Source organism: Crocodylus siamensis, chromosome 6, assembly GCF_052110815.1.
Source record: "Crocodylus siamensis isolate JL-2025a chromosome 6, ASM5211081v1, whole genome shotgun sequence".
NCBI lineage: Eukaryota > Metazoa > Chordata > Crocodylia > Crocodylidae > Crocodylus > Crocodylus siamensis.
In genome coordinates this window covers 24252943-24280754 of record NC_143400.1, presented here as the reverse complement: position 1 = coordinate 24280754, position 27812 = coordinate 24252943, and the positions used below count along the sequence as shown (strand labels likewise).

General features: G+C 62.3%; 1 protein-coding gene across 4 annotated transcripts; it reads left to right on the top strand.

The window, feature by feature from the left end:
• The first annotated feature begins 702 nt into the window (after positions 1–702).
• On the top strand, positions 703–27448 carry POU2F2 (POU class 2 homeobox 2). Of its 4 annotated transcripts, XM_090053223.1 has the most exons (17): positions 703–730; positions 9229–9281; positions 17523–17588; positions 17755–17789; positions 17874–17918; positions 18662–18784; positions 18952–19149; positions 19770–19875; positions 20069–20160; positions 20308–20469; positions 20764–20905; positions 20987–21135; positions 22537–22716; positions 23327–23393; positions 23706–23871; positions 23961–24034; positions 25977–27448. In XM_090053223.1, the coding sequence occupies exons 2-17, from the start codon at positions 9251–9253 to the stop codon at positions 26288–26290; spliced, it is 1950 nt and encodes a 649-aa protein (XP_089909349.1). In that variant the 5' UTR covers positions 703–730; positions 9229–9250; the 3' UTR covers positions 26291–27448. The 4 variants fall into 4 exon arrangements, with proteins under 4 accessions (XP_089909349.1, XP_089909348.1, XP_089909350.1 ...); XM_090053222.1 differs by lacking the exons at positions 703–730; positions 9229–9281 and adding an exon at positions 11531–11617; XM_090053224.1 differs by lacking the exons at positions 703–730; positions 9229–9281; positions 18952–19149 and adding an exon at positions 11531–11617.
• Positions 27449–27812: the final 364 nt, after the last annotated feature.

Genomic DNA, 27812 nt, shown 5'->3' with positions numbered 1-27812 from the left:
TAAGTGTGTGCGTGTGTGTGTGTGATTGGGGTGGGTCTTCATCCGGATTAACTGATCGCATTCTGGGGCTAGCATAGGTGCGCGTGTGTGTATGTTGGACATCTGTGTTCTCTGTGAATGGGGTGGGGAATTGCATCCTGGGAGGTAGCAGGTGTGTGTGTCAGACACGTGTGTTCTGCATGTGTGTTGGGGGGTGCAGGCAAGAGGGCATTAATTTGGATTAGCTGCAATCCTTCCCTGCCTGTGTATGAATGGGGAGGGTGTTAACCTGGATTGCATCCTGGGGGTAGCAGAGGTGTGTGTGTCCAGAGGCCTGGGTTTTCTGTGTGAATGGGGGGGGTCACATCCAGGGAGGGGGGGTGTGCACGTGCATCTCTGGGGGGGCGTTCATTAGCATTCCAGCCCCCTCAGCACCCTGGATCTGCCAAGCCTATTTGCATAAAACCCCGGGGGCTTTTTTTTTTTTGCGGGGGTGGGGGGTTGCGGAGAACCCAGGCATCCATGCCCCCTCCCTTCCCCCCACGGGGGTCTCTGCCCCTCCCCCCTCCCTGCTCGGCTGCTGCCGCGGCTGCATCCCGCGTTGCCCGAGCAACCACGGCTGGGGCCGAAGGGATGGAGGAGGGTGTGGGGGGGCGATGATGATGATGGTGGAGCGGGGCCAGCCCCTCCCCCCGCCCCGCCCCGCCCGGCCGCATGGAGCCGCCGGCGGGCGCCGCCGATGGAAGCCGCGGTAGGTGCAAGCTCCGGGCCCCCCTCCCCCCTCATTTGCATTCACATTTGCATATTAATGGTACCCCCCTCCGCGTGCGCCGGGGCTTTTTTGCATCGCGGGATGAGATTGATTGGGGCGGGCACACGCGCGCACATACACGCACACACACAGAGAGCCCAGGCATCTGACACACACACACACACACACGGAATCCAGGCGTCCCAAGATACACATGCACAAACCCCCACACGCAACCCCCCATGTACACCCAGCCATATACACACACTCATGCACACACAGAGGGAACCCAGGCATCCGGGACACACACCCACGGGCACACAAAGCCCTGTGACAGCCCCTTCCATGCTGTGCACACATGCACAACACCCCCTGGCTGTCCCCACGCATGCATAGTCCTGCAGGCATGCACACACACACACTCCTACACACACATCCTCCCAGGCCCCCCCTGCTTATACACAACCCCTTATCCTCCCTCCCCAGGCACGCACCACCCCCTCCACACACACACCCACACCCCACCTGGCATACATGCCACTGCACCCCCCCACACACACATCCTTCTCAGGCGCACACACCTCTGCACACAACCCCCCTGCACACACACATGCACACCCTCGCCCCATGCCCCCCCGCTTAGACATGTGTTACCCAGGAGATGTTCAGCCTGGGTGCAGGGGACTCTGGCTGTAGTAGTGGCAGGTGCGGGGGGGGGGAGGCCTGGCCTGATGCTGCTGCAGGGACCCCTGGGGCTGGCGGGGCAAGCTGTGACACCTCTTTATTGTCCACCCAGTGGGGGTGGGCAGGGGGCTCCGGACCCCAGCTGTCCCACCCCCCCTGCCCAGCTCAGCGCCCCATGGTGTGTAGGGGTTGGGGGCACTGCCGGGGGAAGCTCGCAGTGCCACGGTGCAGGGCGGGGCCGGGGGCTGCGGCAGGGAGCGGGGGGGGATGCTGGACAGGCAGACGCGGGTGGGTGACTGCTGGACACACGGACACATTCCCCCCCACAGGCCAGAGGTAGGAGCCAGAACCCCCTCCACACCCACTCACAGGTCTGGGCCTGGATGCCTGGGTCCTCTCCAGCAGAGGGGGCTGGGGGATGATAGCAGCTGGGGCTGAGAGTCCGAACGCCTGGGTTGTGGGGGGGGCGCTGGGGTGAGAGCAGGGGGCCAGGGGCCCCAGACACCTGGCTTGATGGCACGGGGGCACTGGGAGTGACAGTGGTGGGGGCTGGGAGCTCGGACACTTGGGTTCTTGGGGAGGGGAGCGGGGAGGGGGGGGCTGGGAGCTCGGAGGTCTGGGTTCTCTGTGGGGGGGAACCGAGGGCGAGACACCTGGGTTCTCTGTCAGCTTGGTCCATTGCTTCACTTTGCCGCATCCTGGAGGTAGCAGGTGTGTGTGTGTGTGTGTGTGTGTGTGTGTGTGTGTGCGTGTGTGTGTGTGTGTGTGTGTGTGTGTGTGTGTGTGTGTGTGTGTCAGATGCCTGGGGAGGTGGGATATGTGTGTGCATGTATGCGTACACCCCAGACGCCTGGGTTCTGTGTGTGTGTGCATACGTGTATGTATGTGTATGTGTCTCTCCACCAGTTCACAGCCCCCTGGGGTAGCAGCGCCTATGGGCGGCCAAGAATGTCTGTGTGCACCCATGCGTGCCGCCATGCGTGTCACTGTCCCTCACCGCCTGGCATGACATGGGTGGTGTGTGTGATGGCAGGTGTAGGGGGGGCTCATCTGAGCTGCATGCAAATGTGTCAAGACACGGGAGCACATGCAGCCCATGAACACGTGCACACGCAGCTCCCTAAGCCTGGGGGGTCCCCAGTCCTGTGTGGCCCCAGGGGGGTGGAGAGATGTTGACTGTCACAGGAGGGGAGGGAATGCCCCCCCCCCAGCAATATGGAGGGTGATACCCTCCCTGCCTCCCGCGCTGAGACAGGTACCAGGAAGGAGGGGATGGTGGGGGTTCCCAGGCTTGGGACAGGGGCTACGTCTGTCTGTCTGGCCAGTACCAGCCCAACGCCTGGCTCCGCCTGTCCCTAGGGAAACAAATCCACCTGTCTGGCCCATCTCCGTCCATCTGCCCCACCATCCCTCCTCTCCCTGTCCCTCTGTCCGTTTGTCTGCCTCTCCCTCCGTCCATCCACTTACCCACCTACCCATGTAGTCTGTCTGTCAGTCCATCCCCATACAGGCCTTCTTCTGTTCTACATATATCCATCCATCCCTCCATTCTGTCTATCCCTCCCACCATTCATCCATCTGTCTGTCTGTCCGTCTCTCCATCCATCCCTCCATCCTTTTGTCTGTCTATCCCTACATCTCTTTATTCCCCTATCCATTCATCTGTCCATCTGTCTGTTCATCTGTCTGTCCCCATAAGTGTCTGTCCCTCCATTCATCCCTCTGTCTGTTTATCCATCTATTCCTCCCTTCCTCCCTCTACCTACCTGTCTGTCTGTCCATCCATCCATCTGTCTTTTTCTCTATCCCTCCATCTCTCCATCCATCCATCCATCCCTTTGTCTGTCCATCACTCCATCCATCTTCTTGCCTCGTCCATCTGTCCACCTCTCCATCCATCCATCCATCTGTTTATCTATCTTTCTATCATCTGTCTATCCATCTCTTCCACTATCCATCCCCCTGTCTGTCCACCTAACCCTCTATCCCCCCATCTATCCATCCATCCGTCTGCCTGCTCATCCATTCCTCTATCCCACCATTCCTCTCTAACCCTCTACCTGTCCCTCCATCCCTCTGTCTGTCCATCTCTGGAGCTCCCTAGCCCCACAGGCCAGCCCCGTCCATCCGTTCCTGCCCCGGCAGCCGCTGGCGTCTCCACTCTGGAGCCCGTCGATACCGTGCTATAAATAGCACCGGAAGGGAGTCCCGGGATCCAGCTATAAATAGTCTGGCTCATTTGCATATCGGGAAAACATGCTGGCCCCCGCGCGCGTGTGCGGGGCTATAAATAGCGGCTCCGCCACCGAGCCATCGATGAGGCTATAAATAGCCCCAGCCCTTTGCATATCTGAAAATCCAACACCCGGCGTATAAATAGTTCCCTCCATTTGCATATCGGGAAATGTGCCTATAAATAGCGCAAGCTCCCTCTGTCCAGCCGTGCCTGTGCGCCCCCTTCTCTGGCTCCGTCTGTCTGTCTGCCCGGTGCATGTAGCACTGGCTCTGTAGGCCCTGGATCCAGGCTGCAGAGAGGCCATCGCTGCCACCTGGGGTGTTTGGGGCTGTACAGACTGCCCCCCCTGGCCAGGATCAGGGGTGCTCAGGGCTGTATGGACCTCTCAGGTCAGGATCAGGAGTGCTCAGGGCTGTACGAACCTGCCCCCCAGGAAGGTGCTTGAGACTGTACAGACCTCTCCAGCTGGGATCAGAGGTGCTTAGGGCTGTGCGGACCTCCCCAGCCAGAATTAGGGGTGCTCAGGGCTGTATGGGCCCCCCCCACCTGGGATTGGGTGTGCTTGGGGCTTTACGGACCCCCCAGGCTAGGATCAGAGGTCCTCGGGGCTGTATAGATCCCTGAGACTGAGATCAGGGGTGCTTGGGGCTGTATGGACCCCAGGCCAGGATTTTTGGTGCTCAGGGCTGTATGGACCCCCCTGGTAGGAATCAAAGGTGCTCAGGAATGTATTGACCCCCAAGGCCAAGACTGGGAGTGCTGAGGGCTGTATAGACCCCCCAGGCTGGCACTGGGGATGCTCAGGACTGTATGGACTCCCCAGCCAGAATTGGTGGCGCTCAGGGCTGTGCGGACCTCCTCGGCCAGGATCAAGGGTGCTCAGGGCTGTCCCTATCCCCCAGGCTGGGATCGGGGGTGCTTGGGGCTGTACAGATCCCCCCCCAGGCCAGGACTGGGGCCACACTGGGTGCTGTCCAGCCCTGCGTGGTCTTAGCCTGGCTGGCGCAGAAGGCGCTGGCCTGTGGGGTGGGGGCAGGGAGCCATCATGGCCTGAGCTGGGCCCTGGCTATGCAGAGGCGGCTGGGGCCCGGCGCGACTGCGCAGCGCTGCAGAGATGCGCTGGACGCCCCCCCCTCCTCTACCAGTGCTGGGGGGGGGGTTAGAACCCAGGCATCCTGGCTCCCCCTCTCCTCCCCTTCCCCCCCTCCGAGCAGCCAGACTTTAACTGGATTCGTCTAACCGGATTTCTGCACCAGCTTCTCGCAGGTTCAGCAATGCCCGACGCAGATCTCTGCAGGCATGTCCATGTGCATGCGTGTCTGCATGCACACAGGTGTGTGTTGCTCGCATTGGAGTTCTGCTGCCTGACACAGAGAGAGGAGGGAACAGGGCCCGATATTGCTGTGTCCCACCCCTTGGTTCAAAATCCCAGGGGATGGGGTGAAAACAAGGCACATGCTCATGTACATGCACATGCGTGCACACGTGGATGCGTGGTGCCTGTGCCTGGATGCCGGCTGGCCTGCTGGGAGGCTCACAAAGCATTGCATGCTTGCAGCTGCGTGTGTGGAAATACAGGTGCACACCAGCGCAACAGAAGTGCGTGGGTGCGCATGTGTTTGGGGCAGTAGCGGTGGAGAAGGTTGTAGTGTGAGCTGAGCTTCCAGACCCTCAAAGCAAGCAGTTGTGTGTGGGTGGGTTTGTGAACATGCATGTGTGCACTGGGGGGGATTATGTATGGCTGTGTCCTTTCCCACACCCTTCACATGGCCTGGCCCCCATGGCTTGTGTGTCTGCATGTGTGTCACTGGTCTCAGGGATGTTATGCCACACCCATTCCCGTGTCCCTGTGTGTGTGCTGTGTGTGCCTCTGCCTGATGTTTGTGTGTGCCATGTGTGTGACTCAGGCGGGTGGTGTGTGAGTGTATGCATGTGCACGTGTGTCCTTTTCCATGCACTTTTCATGGTCTTGTGTGTATCCCTTCGGCTTGTGCCACATGGGACTTTTCTGGTGTGTAGTAGAGTGCCCACTCCCATGTACTTTCGCGTATGCTGTGTGTACCTCTGCTTGTGGCTGTGTGTGTTGCATGTCTTTTGGGGTGTCCATGTGTGCCTGCATGCTCCTGCCTCAGTGGGGTATCTGTGTATGTCTGTGCATACATGTGTCCCTTTTGGGGTGTTGTGTATTTGCCTGTGTGCTTGTTCCTCAGTGAGGTGTGAATACCTGTGTCTGTGTGTGGACGTGTGTCCCTCCGTGTCTGTGTGTACACACGTGTCCCTTTTGGTGTGTCCGTGTGTGTCTGCATGCTTGTGCCTCAGTGGGGAGTGAATACCTGTGTCTCTGTGTGCACACGTGTCCCTTTCAGGATGTCCCCATGTGTGCCTGCATGCTCGTGCCTCATTGGGGTATGAATACCTGTGTCTGTGTATACATACGTCTCCCTCTATGTTTCTGTGCACACGTGTCCCTCCCTGTCTATGTGTGCGCATGCACATCCTGTGTGCCCTGGACATTGTGGCAGGTCTGTGGCACCGTCCTCTGCACCCCTGCACTGTGTGTTTGTGTGTGCCCCTCCTATGCCATGCCACTTTATTGTGTGTGCACACCAGCCAGGCACATGCCCTTTGCTCCCCTGCATGCGTGTGTCTGTTGTATCGCGGTGTGTGCGCCCCCCCTCCCCCCCCGTGCGACAGGGACCGGAGCATCCCCCTCCCCCACCATGACCTTTACCACGGCTGTTCCCAATCCATATTTATAGGCCTGCGACCGACGTGGGGGCTGGGCGGCCGCAGACCCAGGCATCTGGGAGATTAACCTGAACACAATGCGTGCCCCCTGTCCCTCCCTGGGCACACACACGCATGCTACATGCGCATACACGCACCTGACGTGCACACCGGCAGGTGTGGCATGGCCCTGAGTGCAGTACAGGAAGCTGGGGGCTGTTAGGGGATAGTTATGGGGGGCTCTTTCTCCAGGTGTATCTGGGGGCGCTACTGGGGTTGACGTGTCGTTTGGGTGTGATCACAGCCCCCACAGTGTATCCAGGGGTCTCTTCTGGGGGGCTCTGAGACCTATTTGGGCATCATTGGGGTATAGGGGATGGTTGGGGGGCAGGCCGACACCTGTATCCAGGGGTCTTGGGGGGGGGGCGTGGAGGGGAGTTTGGCCGCCTGTATCTTTAGGGCTATGTTTGAGGCCTGCCTCGAGGTGGAGCTGGGGCTTGTATTTTAGGCCTGCATCGAGGTCTGTGTCCAGGGGCAATTCCCAGGCCGTGGGGGCGGTTGGGCTGTCCCTGGGACCTGTATCCGGGTGTATCTGAAGGGGGGATTTGGGTAGGTTGTGGGGTGGGGGGATTCACAGGCCCGTATCCAGGGGGTTGCTAAGGGCAGGCTCAAGGGTGTGGGCGGCCTATTTCCGGGTGTCTCTGAGACCTGGGTCCAGGGGTTGCCAGGGCCTGGATCTTGGTGTAGTCGCGCAGGGCTGGAGGGTCTCATGGGCCGTGTCTGGGTGTTTCTGAGGGAACGCTTTGGAAGGTCTCGGGGGCCTGTGTCTGGATGTAGCTGAGGACAGATTTGGGGGGTATTTGAGTGGGGTGTCCCTGGCGCCTGTACCTGGGTGTGTCTGAGGGCAGATTTGGGGTGTATCTGAGCAGGGTTTGGGGTATCCTTGGCGCCTGTATCCAGGTGCAGCTGAAGATAATTTTGGGGTGTAGCTGGGCAGGGTGTGTCTGTATCTGGGTGTATCTAAGGGTAGATTTGGGGTGTATCTGAGTGGGGTGTGGGCTGTCCCCACTGCCTATATCCAGGTGTGTCTAAGGGTAGATTTGGGGTGTATCTGAGTAGGGTGCGGAGTGTTTCTGGGGTCTGTACCCAGGTGTATCTGAGGGCAGATTTGGGGTGTACTTGAGCAGAATCTAGGGTGTCCCTTGTGCCAATGTCTGGGTTTATCAAAGGAGAGGTTGGGGGTGTCCCTGGCACCTGTACCCAAGTGTATCTGAGGGCAGCTTTGGGGTGTAGCTGAGCGGTGTGGGGGAAGTCCCTGGCCCCTGTACCCGGCTGTACATGTGGGCCACGTGGGAGTCTTGGATCTTGACTGGGGGGTATTTGGAAGGGGGCCTGAGAGCAGCCCCAGGGTTCCACACCATCCCCCAGCCCCGTGGCCCCAGCATTGTCCCGTAGCCCTCGCCCCCGCGGCCCCAGCCGGGGCTGTGCCAAGCCCCCCCCTGGCCCCGGGGCTCCCCCGCCTGTCGATAGGTTAAGTGCTGGGGTCAGGGTATTGACGGGTTGATTAGAGCCTTGTCAGCTTTGGCCCTGCAGCGCTCGGCGCATGGCTGGGGGACGCCAGCCCATCGATTTTTCGGGGGATTTCCCAGCGCCAGCGCTTCTATCTGGCTCCCACCCGGCTCAGTCCCTGCCCCTCCCTCTGTGGTGCGGATCAGGCCCTGCCAGCGCCCACATGGAGAACCCAGGAGTCCAGGGATCCAGCCCTACCAGCTTGAACCCACTAGGCCCCACTCTCCTCCCAGAGCCTGGGGAGGACCCAGGTGCCAGGTTCCCAGCCTCTCCCACTCCAACCCACTAGGCCCCACTCTTCTGCCAGAGCTGGGAGAAAACTCAGGCATGTGCCCCAGGACACTGCCTCAAAGAAGCCCGCAGCCTCCCTCCCCACTGTGACCCCCATTTCCGTCCGCCATCCCCCCCACTTCCTGCCCATCCTGCCCCAGGGACCTCCCCCAGATTCGGGGACCCCTCAAGGGTCCCAAATCCACATCGAGGCCCCTCCAGATCCACACCAAACTTCCCTAAATCCAGATCAATCTCACCCCACCCAGCAAATCCAGGGCAAAGCCAGCCCCCTCCTGGCCCTGGCTCTGAGGAGGGGGGACTCCTAGCACCCCTGTAGCCATGTTCCCCCCCCCACCATTAGGGAAGCCCCCGCAGTCCCCCGCCCCCCGCCCCCTGGGCGCCGGCGGCTGTCGAACACGGGCCGCGCTAATTGTTGTGACGGGGGATCGGCAGGCCGATTAAACGCCATCGATTTTCTCATACTCGCCGCATCGATTTTTAAATTTCCTATTGATTCCTGCCCTAAATCTCCTTAAGCAAAGACTGCGCTGTGCAGATGACATCTCTGATTAGCACCCGCCAGCCGTGGGGGGGGCAGACACACCGGACGCCTGAGTTCTGTCCCGGGACTGTGGGGCCTGGTGGGGGCGCCGGCATCCCCTGAGGTCCAGGGGTGTGAGCAGGGGGGCCTGGGGCCCAGGCACCTGGGTTCTCTGAGGACAGTTGGGTCAGAGGGGTGAGAACAGGGACACCTGGAGCCCGAATGCCCGGGGTCTCCCACCAGTGTAGCGTTGGGCGAAGGCAACGAGGCCCGGTTCATCAGAGCCAGAGCGAGGGGCCGGGATGCCTGGGTTCTCTCCAGCCCTGGGAGAAGAATGAAGGCTGCGGAAGGGCTGGGAGCCCGGATGCCTGGGTTGTGGGGGATGCAGGTTGAGAGTCAGGGCCTCAGGCACCTGGGTTTGCTCAGGGCCGTAAGAGTGGTGGTATGACCAGTCTCCTCTTCCCACAGGGTCTGGACTGCTCTGGACTGGATGTTTTACCGTGGCCACTTCTGCCTGAGAGGTGAGCCTGGTTCACGGGAGTCTGGGGGGGCCTGGTGCTTGCGGGGGGGGGGGGGGGGGGGGGGGGGGGGGGGGGGGGGGGGGAGAGGCAGGGGGGCCGGGCCACAACGTCTGGGGGCATCCACTGGAGCCTGGACCCAGGAACTGGCTTCCCTGGGCCCAGATGCCTGGCTTCTCTCCCCACGCTGCGAGCTGAGCTGGGGTCTTGTGGGCTAGAGCGTGAGGGCCTCGACTGCCTGGGTTCTCTCCACGATCTGGGAAGCAGGGTCACAGACGCCTGGGTCCTCTTCCTGCTCTGGGAGGAGGGAGCCCAGACTCCCGGACTCTCTCCCTGCACAGGGAGCTGAATGGGGGTCTCATGGGCTAGAGCATGAGGGCCTGGCCACCTGGGTGCTCTCCCTGCTCTGGGGAGCGGGGTCTCAGACACCTGGGCTCTCTCTCTCCCTGCTCTGGCAGATGAGCAGAGTCTGGTGGGCTGCAAACTGAGGGCCCGGATGCCTGGGCACTCTCCCTGCTCTGGGCTCAGACACCTGGTTTCCTCGCTAGCACCAGGCAGGGCTGAACCACAGCCTCCCACCCTGCATGTGCTGCGCCAGGGGTAGGTGGTGTCCATCTGTCCATGAAACCAGCTCCTGTCTCCTCTGCAGCCCCCTGCCCCCTCTCACTCCCCAGGGCCTGGTCCAGCCATTCCTGCATCCCTCCATCCTCCATCCATCCACCTCCCCCGCCCCCCCTTCCAGTGACCAAGCTCAGGCTGCTTTCCTTTTCCTGCCTTTATTCATTTTTCACTGTGTGCCCCCCACCCCCCATACACATCCAGGCCTGGGCCTGTGCCTCAGTTTCACTCTGAACTGGCGACCACCTTCCCTGTCCTCTTCTGAATCCTCCTCTTAGGCCTGGGATGCATCGTCTTGTGTTTGGTACTGTGGGAGGGAAGGGGGGTGGGGGTTTACAGCAGCACACACGTGTGAGTGTGCATGTGGGTGTGCAAGGGTGGCTCCCGCCCCTCTCATGCAGCAAGTCCTCCTGGAAGGAGAGAGGAAGAGTTGGGTTGAAGGGGAGAGGAGAGAGAGGGGCCCGGCTGTGCCCATGCGTGTGCACCCAGTGCTGGCACGCGCGACAGCCCCACTCAGTGTGCAGGACCGGGGAGGGGGTGGGGGGATTTCTGTGGATGGGTGTCTCCAGCAGGGTCTGTCTGGGGGGACACTGCTGGGGGGGCTGGGGTGGTGTTGTGGGGGTCAATGCTAGGGAGGTGTATGGGGGGTTGGAAGGGTCTGTTGGGGGGGGTCAATGCTGGGGAGTCACAAGGGAGGGTTGGGGTCTCCAGGAGTCTGTCCAGGGGGTCAAGGCTGGGGGGGCTCTCTTGGGGGTCTGTACAGGTGGGGTTGATGCTGGTGGGCTGGGTAGTATCTGGGGGTCTGTCAGGGGGGTCAATGCTGGGAGGTGTCTCTGGGTTGGGGGTTTCTGGGGTTCTGTCCAGTAGGGTTGACCCTGAGGGGGGTTTTGGGGGGCTGAGGAGGAGGGTCTGCTGGAGGGATGTCTGGGGGGGGCCAATGCTCAGGGGTCTGCCCTGGGGGGGATGTTATAGGGGTCTGCTGAGGGGTCTCTGGCGGGGGGTGGATGTGAAGAGTCCATGGGGGTGGAAGCCAGGGGTGCCGGGGGGGGGTCTGCCCCAGGGTCTCTCGAGGGAGCCTGGGGGATGAGGATGGGAGGCTCCCAGGGGGTGCTCTGGGGGCCAGAGGGGGATGCTGGGGGTCTTGAGGAGCAGGCTGGCCTGGGAGTCTCCCAGCAGGGGGTGGATATTGGAGTCTCTGGGGGGGCTGGGGGCGCTTAGCCCGGGGTGTCTGGGTGGGGGGCCGCGGGGGGCTCAGCCAGGGGGTGTTGGTGAAGTGGTCCCGGGAGGGTGGATGCTGGTGGTGTCCGGGGGGGGCACCCGGGGATCTCTGGGGTGGGGGAGATTGATGTTGGGGGGGGCGCCCGCGCCGCGGGGATAATTGCTTTTGTCTGGGCGGCCGCGGGGGGGGCGCGGGGGGGCCGCGAGGGACGCGGGTCGCTGCTGCCAGCGGGGGGGGGGGGGCAGACAATGCTGGGCGGGGGGGAGGGGGGGCCGGGCCGTGCGCAGGTGCCGCGGGGCGGGGGCGGGGGGGGCAGCACCTGCATCCCCCCCGCCCGGTGCATTGTGCGGGCCCCGGGGCGCGCCGCGCACGTGCCGCCGCCCCCCGCCCCCCCCGGCCGGTCCCCCCCCCCCCGATGCAGCTCGTCACTCCCGGCTCCGCGACATGTTCGTCCCGCGGCCGCTGCCGGGGAGACGCGGATGGAGCCTTACGCCGGCGGCCGGTAAGAGCCCCCGGGTCCCCCCATGCACCGGCTCCCCCAGATCCTCTGTGCACCGGCTCCCCCCTGCACCAGGTCCCCCGCTGCATCGGGTCCCCCAGATCCCCTGTGCACCGGCTCCTCCGTGCACCGGGTCCCTCATGCACCAGCCCCCCCGTTGCATCGGGTCCCTCGATCCCCCGTGCCCCGGGTCCCCCGGCTCCCCACGTACCGGGCGGGCAAGCGCGGAGCCGGCAGCGGCCGCCGGAGCCGGAGCCGGAGCCGGGAGCTGGGCGGGCTCGGCGCAGCCGGGACTTTTATTCACGCCGGTATTGATCCGGACTGTCACCGCCCGATCGAACCGCGGCGCCGGCTCCTGCGGTCGATACGGGCGGGGGGGGAGCCGGGCCGGGAGAGGGGAGGGGACGGGGCTGCCAGCTGCGGGTGGGGGTCCGGCTCGGGGGGCCCGGACGCCTGGCCTCCCTGGGAGGGGTCGGGGCACCTGGGTGGGAGCTGGGGGGCCGGACGCCTGGCTCCGCTCCAGCCCTGGGTGGGCAGCGGGTGCCGGGGGGCTGCACCAGGGGGGCCCAGGCCTGACAGTGCATACACGCGCGCACACACGGGGGGGGGCCGTCGTGCAAGTCCCACCTCTCCCCCCCGCCTCCCGGCCCTCATGCCACGTCCCTCGCACGAGGGAGCGCCCGTGCGAGGCTGTACCTACCAGGGGCGTTGTATGTGTGCATTTCACACACGTGTGCATTTCACACACGTGTGCAAGAGCCCCCCATTGCCCTAGGAGTGTGGCGGTGCTGGAGCGGGGGGGTCGCGGCCCACTCCCCCTGCAGTGGGGTCTCGGGGGTGTCCCGGCCCCCTCCCCCATGTGCCCGTCCACGGAGCCCCCCTCCCCCGCCCCTGAAATCATAACCGTAAAGGTCAGTGGCGCTGGGCGCTGCCATTGGCCGAGCCCCGGCCCTTTGTTCCAGCGCCGCGGCCACCCCCCAGCCACCGGGGGTCTGCAACCCCCTCCCCCGCCCAGCCCTGGGTCCAGCGTGCCCCCTTTACCTCTGCCTCGCCCCCCCATCCATTCACCTCCCTCCGGGGCCTAGACCCCACCCCCACGTCTGTCTGTCTGTGGCCATGCGTGTCCCACGAGGATGCGCGGGGGTGGGGGGCACGAGCACGTGCCGGGCCTCGTGTGGCATGAGGGTGGCCAGGTGCTGTCAGTGAGCAGGGAGGTGGAACACGGGTAGGGTAGGTCTCTTCATGAAGCCTAGCGGGGGCTTTTGTGGCCGGGACCCAGTTGTCCGGGTGCTGGCAGGTGACACGAGTAGGCCAGGCCTCAGCCACCCCTGTGCCCTAGGGGCAGGGGTTTCACACTGTGACCTCTGCCCCCCACCCCAGGGCAGCACAGGCCCCAGCAGGCAGGTGGAGATGGGGTGAGTGATGGAGAGCTCCACCGATCACTCAAATACTGGCGGGGCGGCCTGGACACCTGGGTTCCCTCCGTGTGCGTGAATTTGGGGTGTGTTTTGGGGGGGGTTGGTTCCCTGCAGAGTGGCATGGTCTATGCAGCCCCATCCATCTGGAGCTGTTCCCCCCCCCACAACATGCATGGGGATGCGCGCACACATGTGCACAGAACTCAGGCATTCAGGACATGGATACACACGCACACACACATACCCGCACCCATGCACACACACAAACTTGCTCCCAGGTGTCCAGGACGTGCACATACACCTGCCCCCCCCCCGACAGAACACAGGCATTTGGGATACACACACACACACACACACACACACGCACAGAGAAGGAACCCAGGCATCTGGGACATGTGCGCGTGTGCACACGTGCCCCCATCCCCCAGTCTTGATGCATGTGTAACCACACACAGAGCTTGTGCTTCCATCCCTCAGCACAGACCCGCCACACCCCCGGGCTGACACCTGCACTGCACACACAGGCGCTGCCTTGGGCACATCCACACCCTTACATGACACACCCAGACTTGCATGTCATGGATGCAGGGCCGTGGGGGCAAAACACAAACATGGGCTGACACACTCAGGTCAAAGGCATGCATGGGTGCAGTACACATATACACACACATGCACACAACTCAGGTAAGCGTCCAGAACATACACACATATGCACCCAACACCAGGTGCACACTCAACCACACATGCACATGGACTGACTCATGCACATGCGTGTGCTACAACCCCACCCCTTCCCTCCAATTCATGTACAACACAGCCTCATTACAGACCCCCACAGTGCACAGCATTGTCCTGGCATTGTGGGGGGCAGTGAGTGTGCAAACGTGTGCAAAAGCAGGATGTGTGTGTGAAGGCAGCGGCACTGACTAGCCAAGCACACAACCCTCTTCTCCCCTCCCCCCGGTTCCCCAGACCCCACCATCCACCCGTCTGAGTGTGTGCATGTGCACACATGCATGTGTGTGAGGTTGCGTGCCCTGGGGGATGGCCTGGTGCACACTTGGGCCCTGTTCCCTCATATGTTCATGCCATCTTCTGTCTGCGGTTGTGTGCAATTGTGTTATGTCAGGCGGTTGTGTTGTGCTGGGCAGTTGTGCAGTGACAGGTGGCTCTTCTGGGCCCTCTGGCTGTGCCATGTTGGGCAGTTGTGCAGGGCTGGGCAGCTGGGCATGTCATGCAATGGTGTCACGGCTGCATCGTGTTGTGTTGTGCTGCTGGGCCATGTTGTGCTGCTCTTCTGTGTTGTGCAGCTGTGTCACTGTGCAGGTTTGCGGTCGTGTCATATTGTGCGGTTGTGTCGTGTTGTGTGGCTGTGCCATGTTGCAGGGCTGTGCTGTATTGTACAGCTCTTAGGTGTTGTGCAGCTGTGCCATGTTGTGTTGCGTGGCTCTTCCATGTTGTGCAGTCGTGTCATGTTGTACAGTTATTCTGTGCCGTGCCGCTTTGCTGTGTTGTGCAGTCATGTTGTGTTGTGCGGCTGTGCCATGTCACAGGGCTGATCCATGTTGTGCGGCTGTGCGGTTCTGTGGTTATGTCATGCTGTGCAGCCGTGCCATGTTGTGTGGCCATGCTGTGTTCTGCAGCGTTGTGCAGTTATGTTGTGTGGCCAGGCCCTGTTGTGCCTGTCCCAAGCGTGTGGTGTGGGTGTGAAGCCGTCAAAGGCTTGTGCTGCCCCCTGGTGGACACAAGGGGCAGATCAGGCCCCGGCCCGAGACCTCCATGTGCATCCCGTGCAAGGAGGACACACTCGTGTGCAAGCCAGGTGGACTTGTGACACACACTCCCATGTGTCTGCACAAGGCTGCATCCTGGCCCTCTTGTGCGTGCCCCAGGCCCATTCTCCAACACACGTGTGCTTGCAGGCCACACATGTGTGTGCATATGTGTTCACCTTCACGCACGTACCAGCCCAGCCCCAGGTGCATACATGTGCATGCGCGTGAGTATGTGTGCGGGTACCAGCACTTTGCATGTCCCGCTTGCCTCCATGAACACACCTCTTGTGCGCGCCAGCTTGCGCGTGCGCCACTCGCACACACGTGTGTCTCCACCCCCCGCTTCCTCCCAGCTGCTTCCTGCTCCTGCTTTGAGGGGGGATGGGGGCCGGGAACTCCCCCCAGCCCCTCCCCTGGCCCTGCACCAGGGCCCGTCATGGTGAACCCCGGCATGTGGCCTGCAGGTACTGGGGCCAAGGGGGTGGGGTCCCCGTCTGTAGCATCACCAGGAGCTGGGGGGGAGGCTGGCCCAGCAGGGGGTGCCATGGGCTGTGAGGGGGTCTGGGCTACTTCTACCTCAGCAGGGTGTGTTGGGGGGTGCCAGGACCTGGAGGGAGGGGCTAAGATGGTTGGGACAGGCTGTGTGTCTGGTGGGGGATCTGGAGAGGGTTCAGAAGGGCCCAGGGGGGTCTTGGAAAAGGTTTGGGAGGGATTGGGGCAGTCTGGGAGGTCCCAGGGGAGTCAGGGACATCTGGGAGGGTACACATTTGGGAGGGATTGGGGCAGTCTGGGAGTTGGCAGGGGGTGTCTGACAGGATCTGGGAGGTCCAGGAGGGCCCATGGGGGTCTTGGAGGAGATCTGGGGGGTCTGGGAGGGCCCATGAGGGTCTGGGGGGGGTTAAGAGAGCCCAAATGGGTCTGGGGGGAGGTCAGGGGAGTCTGCGAGGGCCCAGGGGGGTCTGGAAGGAGATTTAGGTGGAGGTCAGAGAGGGCCCATGGAGTTTTGTGGGGGGTCCAGGAGGGCCCACAGGGGTTTGGGCAGGCCTGGGAGGTCCTGGGGGGGTCTTGGATGGTTTGGGAGGGCTTGGGTGGGTCTGGGGGAGCCCAGAGGGTCTGGGGACTGCAAGCTGCTATTTTGGGGTCAGTGTCGGTAACTTACGGCTGTTTTTAACCCGGAGAAACTCAAAGGGGAAGCGGGTTGGGGAAGTGAAAGTGTGTATGGAGGGGGGGCTGGTCCGCCCCCACCCCCCGCCCCTGCCCCCACCCCCCATGGACACAGGACACGCGCACACCTAGCCAGGGGCACAAGCAGACACGCATCCCAATACCCACAGACACACAGGCAGACAGACACACACATGGACACGGACACACACAGACACATAGACACATATGCACACAGGCAGACACATGGACACTGATACACAGACATGCATGCAGGGACACACATGGACACAGACACACATGGACAAGGACATGCAGACACACATGCACACATGTAAGTACTGACATGCGGGCACATGGACACACACAGACACATATGGACATAGAAACACAGACAGACACATGCCCACACACACACACACACACACACACACACACTCATCCACACACACTGGGTCATACGGATACCCCGAGACATACACACACAAACACACATGCACCCAAAGCCGCAGGCTTGCATGGACAGGGACAGGCAGGGGCACACACATGCACACATACACACACACACACAGATGCATGCGCCCACCCATGGACCCAGGCACACCAGGACCCATAGGCACGTGTGCGCGCGCGCACACACACACACACACACACAGAGGATCCAGTGCACACACACACATTTGCACACGCCTCATCTCCCACAGCCAGGCAAAGCCAGGTGCACCCTTCCTGCACACTCCTAGCCGCTTGCACGCCCCTTGCATGTCCCCACTTGTGCAAAGGCCTCCATGCCCCCGTCTCCAGGACCCCCCCCCCCCCCCGCTTTCGGGGTGACTCAGAGCTCCATGCAAATTAAGCTGGGCCCAGCCGGCGCCTCAGCCCCGCAGGGCCCAAACCAAGCGGCGCTGGCTCTGGGGGCAGGACGGGTGTGGGTAGGGCCTGGCTGGGGGTGGCTGGGAGCCCGGATGCCTGGGTTCTGTGCAGGGGGGCAGGGAGGGCTAGGGGGCAAGAGTAGGGGGCCTGTCGGAAGCCCAGACACCTGGGTTCTCAGGGCATGAGCAGGGGCTGGGAGCCCAGATGTCTGGGTGCTCTCCAGCTCTGGGCGAGGGCCGGGGGGTGAGTGCAGGGGTGCTGGGAACCTGGGTTCTCTCCCCCACCACCATTGCCTGGTTGCCTGGGTTCTCTCCTGGCTCTGCAGTGGGGTGTGGGGGAGTGGGGTCTGGGAGGCTGGAGGCCTGGTTTTTCTCTCCCACCTCTGTGGGTGGTGGGGGAGTGTGCAAGGGGCTGGTGGGGGTGACAACAGCTGCCTGGACCCTGGGGTTCTCTCCAGCTCTGGGAGGGGGCTGGGAGCCTGGACACCTGGGTTCATTGGGGCCTGAGGGGGGAGAATGGGGCTGGGAGCCTAGACCCCTGAGTTCCCTGGGTACTGAGGGGTGGGGAGGGAGAACAGGGGACTTGGACGCCTGTTTTCTCTGGGCACCGGGGGGGTGAGGGGGGGGAAAGCAGGCGCCTGGATGCCTGGGCTCACCTCTGCACATCTCTCTCCCATAGAAATAAGAATGTCTAAGCCCCTGGAACTGGAGAAGTCGCGATTGGACCTGCCCGGCGAGCACACGGGTACCTGGGTGTAGGGGCGTCTGGGGGGGTACTCACTGCCAGGAGGGTATCTGGGAGGTGCCAAGGAGGGTACACAATGCCAGGAGGGGGTCTGGGGGTACTTGGTGCCAGGAGGGTATCTGAGGGGTCAGGGGGGTCTGAGGGTTCATCGTCTCTCTTGTTCCAGACCCTGAACGGAATGGCCCCGACACAAACCACCAGGTATGGGGGGGTCCAGTGTGGGGAGGCTTGGCGGGGGGGCATCCCCTGCTGATTCAGGTGTCGTCCCCCCATTGTCTCTCTCAGGCCCAGCAGAACAAGCCCCTGCCCTTCACTGGCCCCGGCACCAAGGTAGGACCCCCCCATGCCCATCTGGACCCCACCCATTATCCCCAGCCTGCCCCCCCACACCCAACCTGAGCCCCCCTTGTATTCTCCCTACCCCGCTGCACCCTGCACCCAGCACCGACCCCCACCCACCCGCCTCTTGGCTGTGTGCCCACCCAGGGACGCCCAGTCCAGCTTTGCCCTGCCCCAGGAGTCCAGTGGGGGATACGCAGCCCGGCCCTGCTCCTGCCGGCCCCCTAGGGGGGTCCCCCCCGTTCCTGTTTTCGGCGCTGACTCAGGGGGTGCAGGGGGAAGTCCCGGCCCCGGGGATGCGGCGAAAACAGGAAGTGCCGCGGGCGGGAGCGAGAAAACGACGGGGCGGGGGCCCTGCCCTCCCCTCCCCCTGCTCCGCCTCATCCTGCCCCCCACCAAAAGGCATTCGAGACCTGCCCCCAATCCCTCAGCACTGAAAGGGGGGCATCTCTGAGCTTTTACCCCACAAAACCCTTCCATGATCCTTCTGTTGTGACCCCCTCACAACCCCTCTACAACCCCTGCAACCCTTCAATGACTTCTGTGACGACCTGCAACCCCTCTGTGATCCCCCACGACTCCTGAAACCCTGCCATTACCCCTCAATGACCCCCCTGAAGGATCCCCCAGACCACCTCCCTGCCACATGCACCCTGCTGGGGCCATGATCCTAACCCGGGCAAGGGTGGGCATGACCCCTCACCCCCTGGCTCTGACTCCACTTCTCTCCCCAGGTCAAGGCAGAGGATGCTCCAGAAATGCCTCCAGCTCCAGCCCCAGCCCCTGCCCCGGTGCCCCCGCCTCCCCCCCACCTGCCCCAAGCTCAGCTCATGCTGGCTGGCAGCCAGCTGGCAGGAGTAAGTGCCCCCAGCCTCAGGGGAAGGGGGGACAATACGGGAGGAGGTCAAGGGTCATGGCCCTGGTGCAGTGGGAGGGCTCCACTGCTGCTGCAATAACTGGGGGGGGGCTTTGCCGCTGGCTGGGGGGGTGGCTTTCGGCACTAACGCCCCCCTTGCCCCTCCAGCTGACGGCGCTGATGCCGGCACAGCAGCAGCTCCTCCTGCAGCAGGCCCAGGCCCAGCTCTTGGCGGCTGCCGCCAGCGCCGCCGCTGCCGCTGCCCCTGGCCCCGATGCCCCCCCTGGCCCTGGCCCTGGCCCCGGCCCCCCTGCCCCCACAGCACCCTCCCTTGCCCTCTCCCAGCCTATCCAGCTCACCGCACAGGTAAGGCCCCCGCCCTGATGTGTTGCACAGCGTTGCATGGCATCGCACTACATCACATGGTGTCGCACCATATTGCACGGCATCACACTGCATTGCTTGACATCACACTGCATGCCACCCCACTTCTCCCTCATGCCCCCCCTGCCCATCCAGATCACTGCACAGACTGAACCACCACCTCACTGCATCCATTTCTCTGCACTGCGTTGCAGTGTACCACCCCCCACCTGTGGGTCTGCATGTCAACCCACTGGGTTGCATGGCCCTCCCCCAGCCTGTGCAGTTGATGGTCTATGTAAGGCTACACCAATTTCATTGTACTCCCTCACTGCACCCCCGGGACTGCAGTAGTGTGTCCCGTTCTGCTGCCCCTGCCAGGCCCAGTCAGCTCACTGCATGCATACCCCCAGCCTTACCTCACTTCTCACTGTATGTCACTGTACTGGCGGGACCCTGGACTGCATCTCAGTACACTGGGTGGGGGCTGGCACTGCGCTGTGCTGCATGGGGGCCTCGCACTGCGCCTTCCCGCACTGCGTCGGGGCTCTGCAGTGTGCCCAGGGCCTTAGCACTGCGTTGACCCCCCACCCACACACACCCACCGCCCTCTGCCCCCCCAGGACATCCAGCAACTGCTGCAGCTCCAGCAACTCGTGCTTGTGCCTGGGCACCACCTCCAGCCGCCCGCCCAGTTCCTGCTGCCACAGGCCCAGCAAGGACAGCAAGGTGAGGGGGGGACTCTTCTGGACCCCAACACCCCCCCAGAGCCAGCCATGTCCTATGCCTGTGCTACCTGTGCACTGACACCCACCCAGAGCCAGCCACATCCCAGGCCTGTGATACCTGCCCCGATGCCCACCCCAGAGCCAGCCACTTGGCAGGGGGTGTGCCAGGCACTGACGACTCATTTCTTCCCCAGGGCTGCTTCCGACACCAAATCTCTTTCAGCTACCTCAGCAAAGCCCCGGGGCCCTGCTGCCCAGCCAGCCCCGTCCAGGGCTGCCCGCACAGGTGAGCGGGGCTGGGGGGGGGCGCGCCTGCCCCAACAGGGGTCCCGGACGCCTGGGTTCCACCTGAGCCTGACAGGTCAGGGCAGGGGGTCCGGGAGGGGCTGGGGGGGGCGGGTGGCCGCCCCCAGTGACCCCCGCGCCTTCCCAGCCAGCGCCGCGGCCGGGCCTGCCCGAGCCCCAGCTGGCCCACGCCCCCCCCCAAAAATGCCTGGAGCCCCCGTCGCACTCGGAGGAACCCAGTGACCTGGAGGAGCTGGAGCAGTTCGCCCGCACCTTCAAGCAGCGCCGCATCAAGCTGGGCTTCACCCAGGTGCGGGGCCTGGACGGCTGGGTTCTCTGGGCAATGGGATACTAGGGGGTGAGGATAGATGGGGCCGGAGCCCAGATGCCTGGGTTCTCCGGACATTGGGGGTCTAGGGGCTGAGAGCAGGGGTGGGGGGAGCCTGGATGCCTGGGTTCTCTGGGCACTGGGGGTCTAGGGGGTGAGGATGCGGGGCTGGGAGCTCAGATGCCTGGGTTCTGCTCTGGGTCCAATGAGTCAGACTGGGGACGGACAGGGCCCCCAGATGCCTGGGTCCTGTGGGGCTGACAGCACCTCCCGCAGGGTGATGTGGGGCTAGCCATGGGCAAGCTGTATGGCAACGACTTCAGCCAAACGACGATCTCGCGCTTTGAGGCCCTCAACCTCAGCTTCAAGAACATGTGCAAGCTCAAGCCCCTGCTCGAGAAGTGGCTCAATGACGCCGGTGAGCACCAGGGCAGGGAGGGGGTACCGGGGGACCTGGGGGGTCCCAGGGCAGGGGGTGATGGTGTCTCTATCCCTGCAGAGACCATGTCAGTGGATGCGACACTGCCCAGCCCCAACACCCTGAGCAGCCCCAGCCTGGGCTTTGACGGGCTGCCCGGGCGCCGCCGCAAAAAGAGGACCAGCATTGAGACCAATGTGCGCTTCGCCCTGGAGAAGAGCTTTCTCGCGGTGAGACCCCCAAGCCTGGGCACCCATGACCCTACGTGACCCCACCATGACAGTCCCACAACCCCTCCAGGACCCCTGGAGCCTCCTGTGGCTCCCCCCCCGACCCTGTGTCACCCCATTATGACAGTCCCATGACCCTCTTTGTGACCCCCCCCCTTCAGGACCCCTGGGACCTTCTGTGACCCTCCTGACCCTGTGTGACCCTCCTATGACAGTTCCACGACCCCTGCCGTGACCCCCATGACCCTCTAGGATCTCTAGGACCTCCTGTGCCCTCTCTGAACCTGTGGCCCTCCTATGACAGTCTCATGCCCCCTCCAGGACCCCTGGGACCTCCTGTGACCCCCCCAACCCTGTATGACACCCCATGACATCCCCGTGACCCCCTATGACAGTCCTGTGATCATCTATCACACTCTTATGAACCCCTCTGAAACCCCTAGGACCCCTCCAAAACCCCTGGGACCTCCCACAGCCCTCCCATGACCCCCTCTGATCCTGTCTGACCCCCCATGACACCTCTGTGACCCCCTCTGATGGTCCCATGCTCTTCTCTGTGACCCCACAACCCCCAACTCTTCCTCTGACCCTGTGTGACCCCCAATGACACCCCCATTTCCCCGAGATCACCTATCACACTCCTGTGAACCACTGGTGATGCGCAGGTGGTGCACACAGGTGCGGTGCACTCCCTGAGTGTGGCAGTGTACCCCCTGTGAAAAAGTGCCTCTGGCATTCTCGGCAGTGCCTGCAGGCGGTTACTGCTTGCCACCCCCACCCACTGGTTGGTGCTCGCCATGGTCCCTGCCCCGCCGCCAACAGTGTCGCCAGCGGGAGCTCCTCGCGTGCCATCGCCACACTCCCATTGCCAACAGTGCCACCACCACCCATTGGAGTTTGCTGTGTCCCACTGTCCTCTGGGGGCACACAGCATTCATGCTGTGAACCCCTCTGTGAATCCTTCTATGACCCCTCCCAGACCCCAGGACCTCCCATCACCCTCCTGTGACCCCCCCCATGACACCCCTGTAACTTCCTCTGTGATCCCCCCACCCTGCCATGATCTCCCACGACCATGTGCAGTCCCCTTTGATACTCCAGTGACCCTTCCATGATCCCCTGCAAACCATCCTCTATCCCCTGTGACCTTCCATGACCCCCATAACCCACCCAAGACCACCCTTTGACCCCCCACAACCCCTCTGTGACCCTTCTGTGATTCCCATGACTTTCCTGTGACCCCTGCAACCCCTCTATGACTCCCATGAGCCCCCCACATCCCCTACACGGCTTCCCTTCAGGATGCCTCCCTGCTGGGGCCATGAACCTTTCCTGGGGACCCCTGGGAGCCCCCTCCCCCCCACAGCAATGCCCTGGTGACCCCGCGCCATGGCCCCCCAGAACCAGAAGCCTACCTCAGAGGAGATCCTACTGATCGCAGAGCAACTGAACATGGAGAAGGAGGTGATCCGCGTCTGGTTCTGCAACCGGCGCCAGAAGGAGAAGCGCATCAACCCCTGCAGCAGCAGCCCCATGCTGCCCGCCCAGGGCAAGCCCCCCCCAACCTACAGCCCTCACATGGTACGTGCCTTCGAACCCCCCCACCCCCGCCTGCAGCCCCAACGTGGTACATCCCTTATAACCCCCGCACCAACACCCCCACATGGTACGTGCCCTATAACGCCTCCTGCCTGTAGGCTGCATGTGGTATGTCCCCTAAACGCCCCCACATACACCCCCCATATGGTACATCCTTTCTAATTCCCCCCCCACCTATACCCCCCCTGACATGGTACATCCCTTATAAACCCAACCCACCTATACCCCCAACTTGGTACATCCCCTATGAACCTGCCTCACATGGTAAATCTAGCCACCTATACTGCCAGCATGGTACATCATTTTTAACGCCCTCAAATACAACCCCCTACCTGGCACGGTCCCTATAATCCCCACACCTACCCCACATGGCACATTGCCTCTAACCCCCCGCACCTACACTCCACCCACATGGTACATCCGCTATAATCCCCTCACCTACAGCCCCCACAATACATCCCTTATAACCCCCACATAGTACGTCCCCCATACTCCCCCACTTACCCCACATGGTATATTCTCCCCCACACCTCTCTCCCATGACACCTGCCCTGGCCCCCGCCAGCCCGTATGCTCACCCCCGTGTCCGCAGGTGACCAGCCCTGGCCCCGGAGTGAGCCTCCCACTCTCCCAGGCATCCTCCAGCCTGAGCACAACAGGTCTGTTCACGCAGGGCTTACGGTGGGGGAGTGCGCACAGGAGGTGCGCTCTGTTTACATAGGGTCTCTCCCAACATGGTGGGGGTCACTCTTCTATGTAGGACCTACAGAAAGGGCACCCAGCCCTGGGGGGGGGGGCATGTTTATGTAAGTCCCACCCCATGTAGGCCAGGGTAGGGTGTGTTTATGTAGGTCTTACCCCATTTGGGCTAAGGAGGGTATGTGTGTTTATGTAGGTCCTACCCCATCTAGGCAAGGTGGGGCATGTGTTTATGTAGGCCCTACGCATTGACATGCCCTCATCCCCTGCAGTGACTACCTTGTCGGCGGCACTGCCCCCAGGCCGGCCGGGTGCAGGGGGGGGGGCCCCGGCTCTCAGCCCTCCCCCGCCGCCCCCCAGCAACAGCACAACCCCCAGCCCCCAGGGCAGCGGCAGCCACTCGGCCCTCGGCTTGTCAGGCCTGACCCCCACCTCGGGGTAAGTATTGGGGAGGCTGGGGGTGGGGCAGGGTGAGGGGGGCGCGTCATTGGGGGGCGTTAATGAGCCACGTCTGGTTTCACTTGCAGAAGCTCGGTGCTGGGGGTCAACACGGGGTTAAACCCGGCCCTCATGGCCACCAACCCGCTGGCCACCATCCAAGGTGCGTGTGCACAGGCTCATCTCTGCCACCCCCCTGGCCTGGCCTTGCACAGAGAGTGAGCGAGTGGGGATGGGGAGTGATTGTGTGGGGAAGCATAAGTGAGCGTGCGAAGACGTGTGAGCAGATGAGTGAATGAATGTGCAAGTAAGCAAGAGCATGCATGTGGAGAAGTGAGAGTGAGCTTGCAAGGAAGTGAACAGGTGTGCAAGGGGGTGAGCAAGCCTATGGCAAAGTGGGAGTGTGTGGGGAAGTACGAGTGAGCATGCACAGGACAGGGAGCAAGAAACTGAGGAAGCATGAGTGTGCAAGGAAGTGGGAGCAGAAGCGTGAATGAGTGTGAAAGTAAGTGTGAGTATGTGCAGGGAAGTGGGAGCAAACATGCAAGAAAGTAAGCAAATCTATGGGGAAGTGTGAGCAAGCAGGTGGGGATAGTAAGTGTGCAAGAAAATGTGAGCAAGTGTGAGGGGAAGCATAAGCAAGCATACAAGCAAGTGAACAAGTGTGCAAGGAAGTGAACAAGCCTATGGGGAAGTATGAGCAAACATGTGGGGAAGTGTAAGTATGCTAGGAAGTGAGCAAACTTTTGGGGAAGTGTGAGCAAGTGTGCCCGGAAGTATGAGTGAGCATGTCAGGAAGTGTGAGCACAAGTGTAAGGAAGTTTAGCATGTGAGGAAGTGTGAATAAATGTGCAAAGAAGTGAGCAAACCTATGGGGAAGTATGAACAAGTTTATGAAGAAGTGGAAGTGTGCAAGGAAGTGTAAGCAAGTGCAAGCAAGTGTGCAAGGAAGTGGGAGTTTGCACGCCAGAAAGTGTGAGCAACCATGCAGGAAAGTGAGCACACATGCAAAGGAGAGCAAGCCAGCATGTGACTGAGTGTGAATGCCAGAGAGTGAGAGTGAGAGTGCGAGGGGGGGAGCATGAGCGAACTGGTGAGAAAGTATGAATGGGCGTGTGTGCGTGGGGATGGGGGAGCGCACACCTGTGGGTGTGGAAGGAAATGCATATGGGCACAAGGAGGCATGCGAACAAGCGAGTGTGCAAGGGGCTCTTGAGTGTGTGAGGGCCCGGCCGGCCAATGCCCCCCAGACGCCCCTGTTCATCCCCGTCTGGGCCCCCCCATCGCATCTGTGGCCTCATGTGACGCGTCTGTCACCAGTGTTCATCACACACTCATTGCACGCTCACTCCCCCATGTGTCTGTTCTGTGTCATGTGTGGAGGCCCCGATCTGGGCCCAGTCCTGGGGTATCAGTAGGGGTAAGGGGGTCCTGATCCGGGCCTGATTCTGGGGTATTGGCAGTGGGGTAGAGGGGTCCCAATCTGGGCCCGATTCTGGGGTACTTGCAGGGGTAGAGGAGCCCCAATCTGGGCCTGATCTGGGGGTACCTGTGGGGGGGTAGAAGGGCTCTGATCTGGGCCTGATCCTGGGGTACTGGCAGAGGGGAGTATGGCCCCGATCCGGGCCTGATTCTCAGGTACCTGTAGGGGATGGGCCCTAATCTGGGCCCAGTCCTGGGATGTCTGTAGTAGGTAGAGGTTAGGCTGGGGGTGCGGCCTGATTTCGGCCTGATCCTGGGGTACAAGGAGGGGGTAGGGGGCCCCTGATCCCAGCCTGATCCTGGGGTACCCCATAGGGGTGGAGGATGGACTGGGAGGGCATTGAATCTGGGCCTGATCCTGGAGTATAAGCAGTAGACGGGCCCTGATGTGGGCCTGATCCTGGGGTACGCTATAGAGGGTGGAGGATGGATGAGGGGGGGAGCCTCAATCCAGGCCCAATCCTGGGGTACCAGCAGGGGCCCCAATCTGGGCCCGATCCTGGGGTACCCCATAGAGAGTGGGAGAAGGGGTTGGGGGGGGGGCCAGCAGGGGTAGGGAGGCCCCAATCAGGGCCTGATCCTGGCTCCCTCTCCCCCCTCTCCCCCCACTCTCTCCTCTCCAGCCTTGGCCACTGGTGGAAGCCTGTCGCTTAGCAGCCTGGAGGGGGGCGGGACGCTGGTGCTGGGCACGGGGGGCAGCTCGGCCCTGGGGCCAGCCCCCCTGTTCCTGAACCATGCGGGGCTGCCGCTGCTGGCCCCGCCGCCGGGCGGTGTGGGGCTGGTGCCGGCACCTCCTGGCCCCCCTGGCCTGCTGGGCAAGTCCCCCGGGCACCCGTCCTCCTCCTCTTCCTCCTCCTCCTCCTCCTCTTCCTCCTCCTCGTCCTGCTCGTCCTGCGACACCGGCCATGACCCCGACCCAGATGCCCCCATGGAGTGAGCGGCTGGGGGGTGGGGCGCCCCAGACGGACACGCGGACGCCCAGACACCGACCAAAAAGAAACACGCAACCAAAAAGAAACAAAAAGACAAACAAAAAAAACAGACCCAAAGGAGGGACACGGAGCCGACAAGGAGCCAACACGGGGCCCTGAGCCTGTGGTAGGGACCGGGACCCTCAACGTGAAGCCAACATGGGGTCCCGACCCCCCGACATGGAGCTGACACGGAGCCCCAAGCCTGTGGTAGGGACCAGAGCCCCCAACCTGGAGCCCTGAGCCCCCAACCTGGAGCCCTGAGCTGACGACAGTGGGCAGAGCCCCTCCCGGAAGAAGGTCAGGGTCAGGGTCAGGGGTCAAGCTTAGGCTCCACCTTCCCCCCTCCTCCTCCCACAGCTGCACCCAAAGGTTTTGTACAGACTTCTCTGCCTAGCTCCATGGCCCCGATCCTGCCAGAGGGGGACGGTCTAGTCTGGGTTAGCATGTGGCAGGGGGTCCGATCCATGCACTGTGCAGAGGCCGGGGAGAGGATTTAGGAACCCTTTTTGACTCCCCCTGCATGCAGCCAGGGGCTGACCTCCTCCTCCAAGCTCTGGGCTCCAGGCTCTGGCTCCAGGCCCCTCCATGCCCCCCAGGACCGGGGGGACCCTCAAACCAAAAAGACCCCCAAGAATAAGGAACAAAGGACCATGGGAGCCGGAGGCTGGGCGCCAGGGGGGTGCGTTGTGGCGCCCGCGCTCTCTCTGTCTTGCCAAATATACCTCATGGAGGGGCCGAGACCGCTGCCACCTCCACTGGAAACCAAATGGACCCCACGCCGGGGGGGGTGTGTGTGCAGGGGCTGATGGACCCAGGCGTCCGGGCCCTTCCTCCCCCAACCTCAGAGCTTTAAACCTCCTTCCCGGCGCTTGGAGACCCCGGACTCATGCCCCACCCTCATCTCTCCTCCCCATGGCTGACCAAAGTCCAGCCATGAGGTGCCATGGGGGGGGCGTTGACCTTGACCTCTCCTGGACCCTTTTCTAACACTCCTCCCCCCATGGGCCCCTAAACTGCCCTTTTTGGACACAAAACAGGGGCCAGGGGGAGCACAGGCCACGTTCCCTCCCTTGAATGTATTTCTTGGAGCGACTGGCTTTTCCTTTCTGGTTTTGGGGTTGTTTTCGGGGTGGGGGGAGGGGGGTGGGGATAATGGGGGAGTGTGTGGGGGGTGTTTCTAGCTGGACCGCGTCCCCCGCGGCTTCTTGCTTCTTACTGTATAAAAAGGGGGGAGGGGGGCAAAAAGTCTTTGAGACAAAAAAGGGGATGATAAAAAGGGGCAAAAAAGACCAAAAAAAGTTTAAAAATGAAAAAAAGATTTAAAAAAAGAACCCATCCCCCCAGAAAACCAAAAAAAAAAACAAAAACAAAAACAAAAAAAACAAAAAAAAACAGATTCTAGACCAAAAATGACCCTATCTCCAGGTATGGGGCACGGTGGGGGTCCAGGAGCCTGGATGCCTGGGTTCTCTCCTGCAGCCGTGG

Coding starts and splice junctions, on each gene's coding strand:
- POU2F2 (XM_090053222.1), top strand. CDS start 11,560: ATGTTCGTCCCGCGGCCGCTGCCGGGGAGACGCGGATGGAGCCTTACG. Junction 22,717..23,326: donor CAACCTACAGCCCTCACATG/GTACGTGCCTTC, acceptor CCGTGTCCGCAG/GTGACCAGCCCTGGCCCCGG. Junction 23,872..23,960: donor GGCCTGACCCCCACCTCGGG/GTAAGTATTGGG, acceptor TTTCACTTGCAG/AAGCTCGGTGCTGGGGGTCA.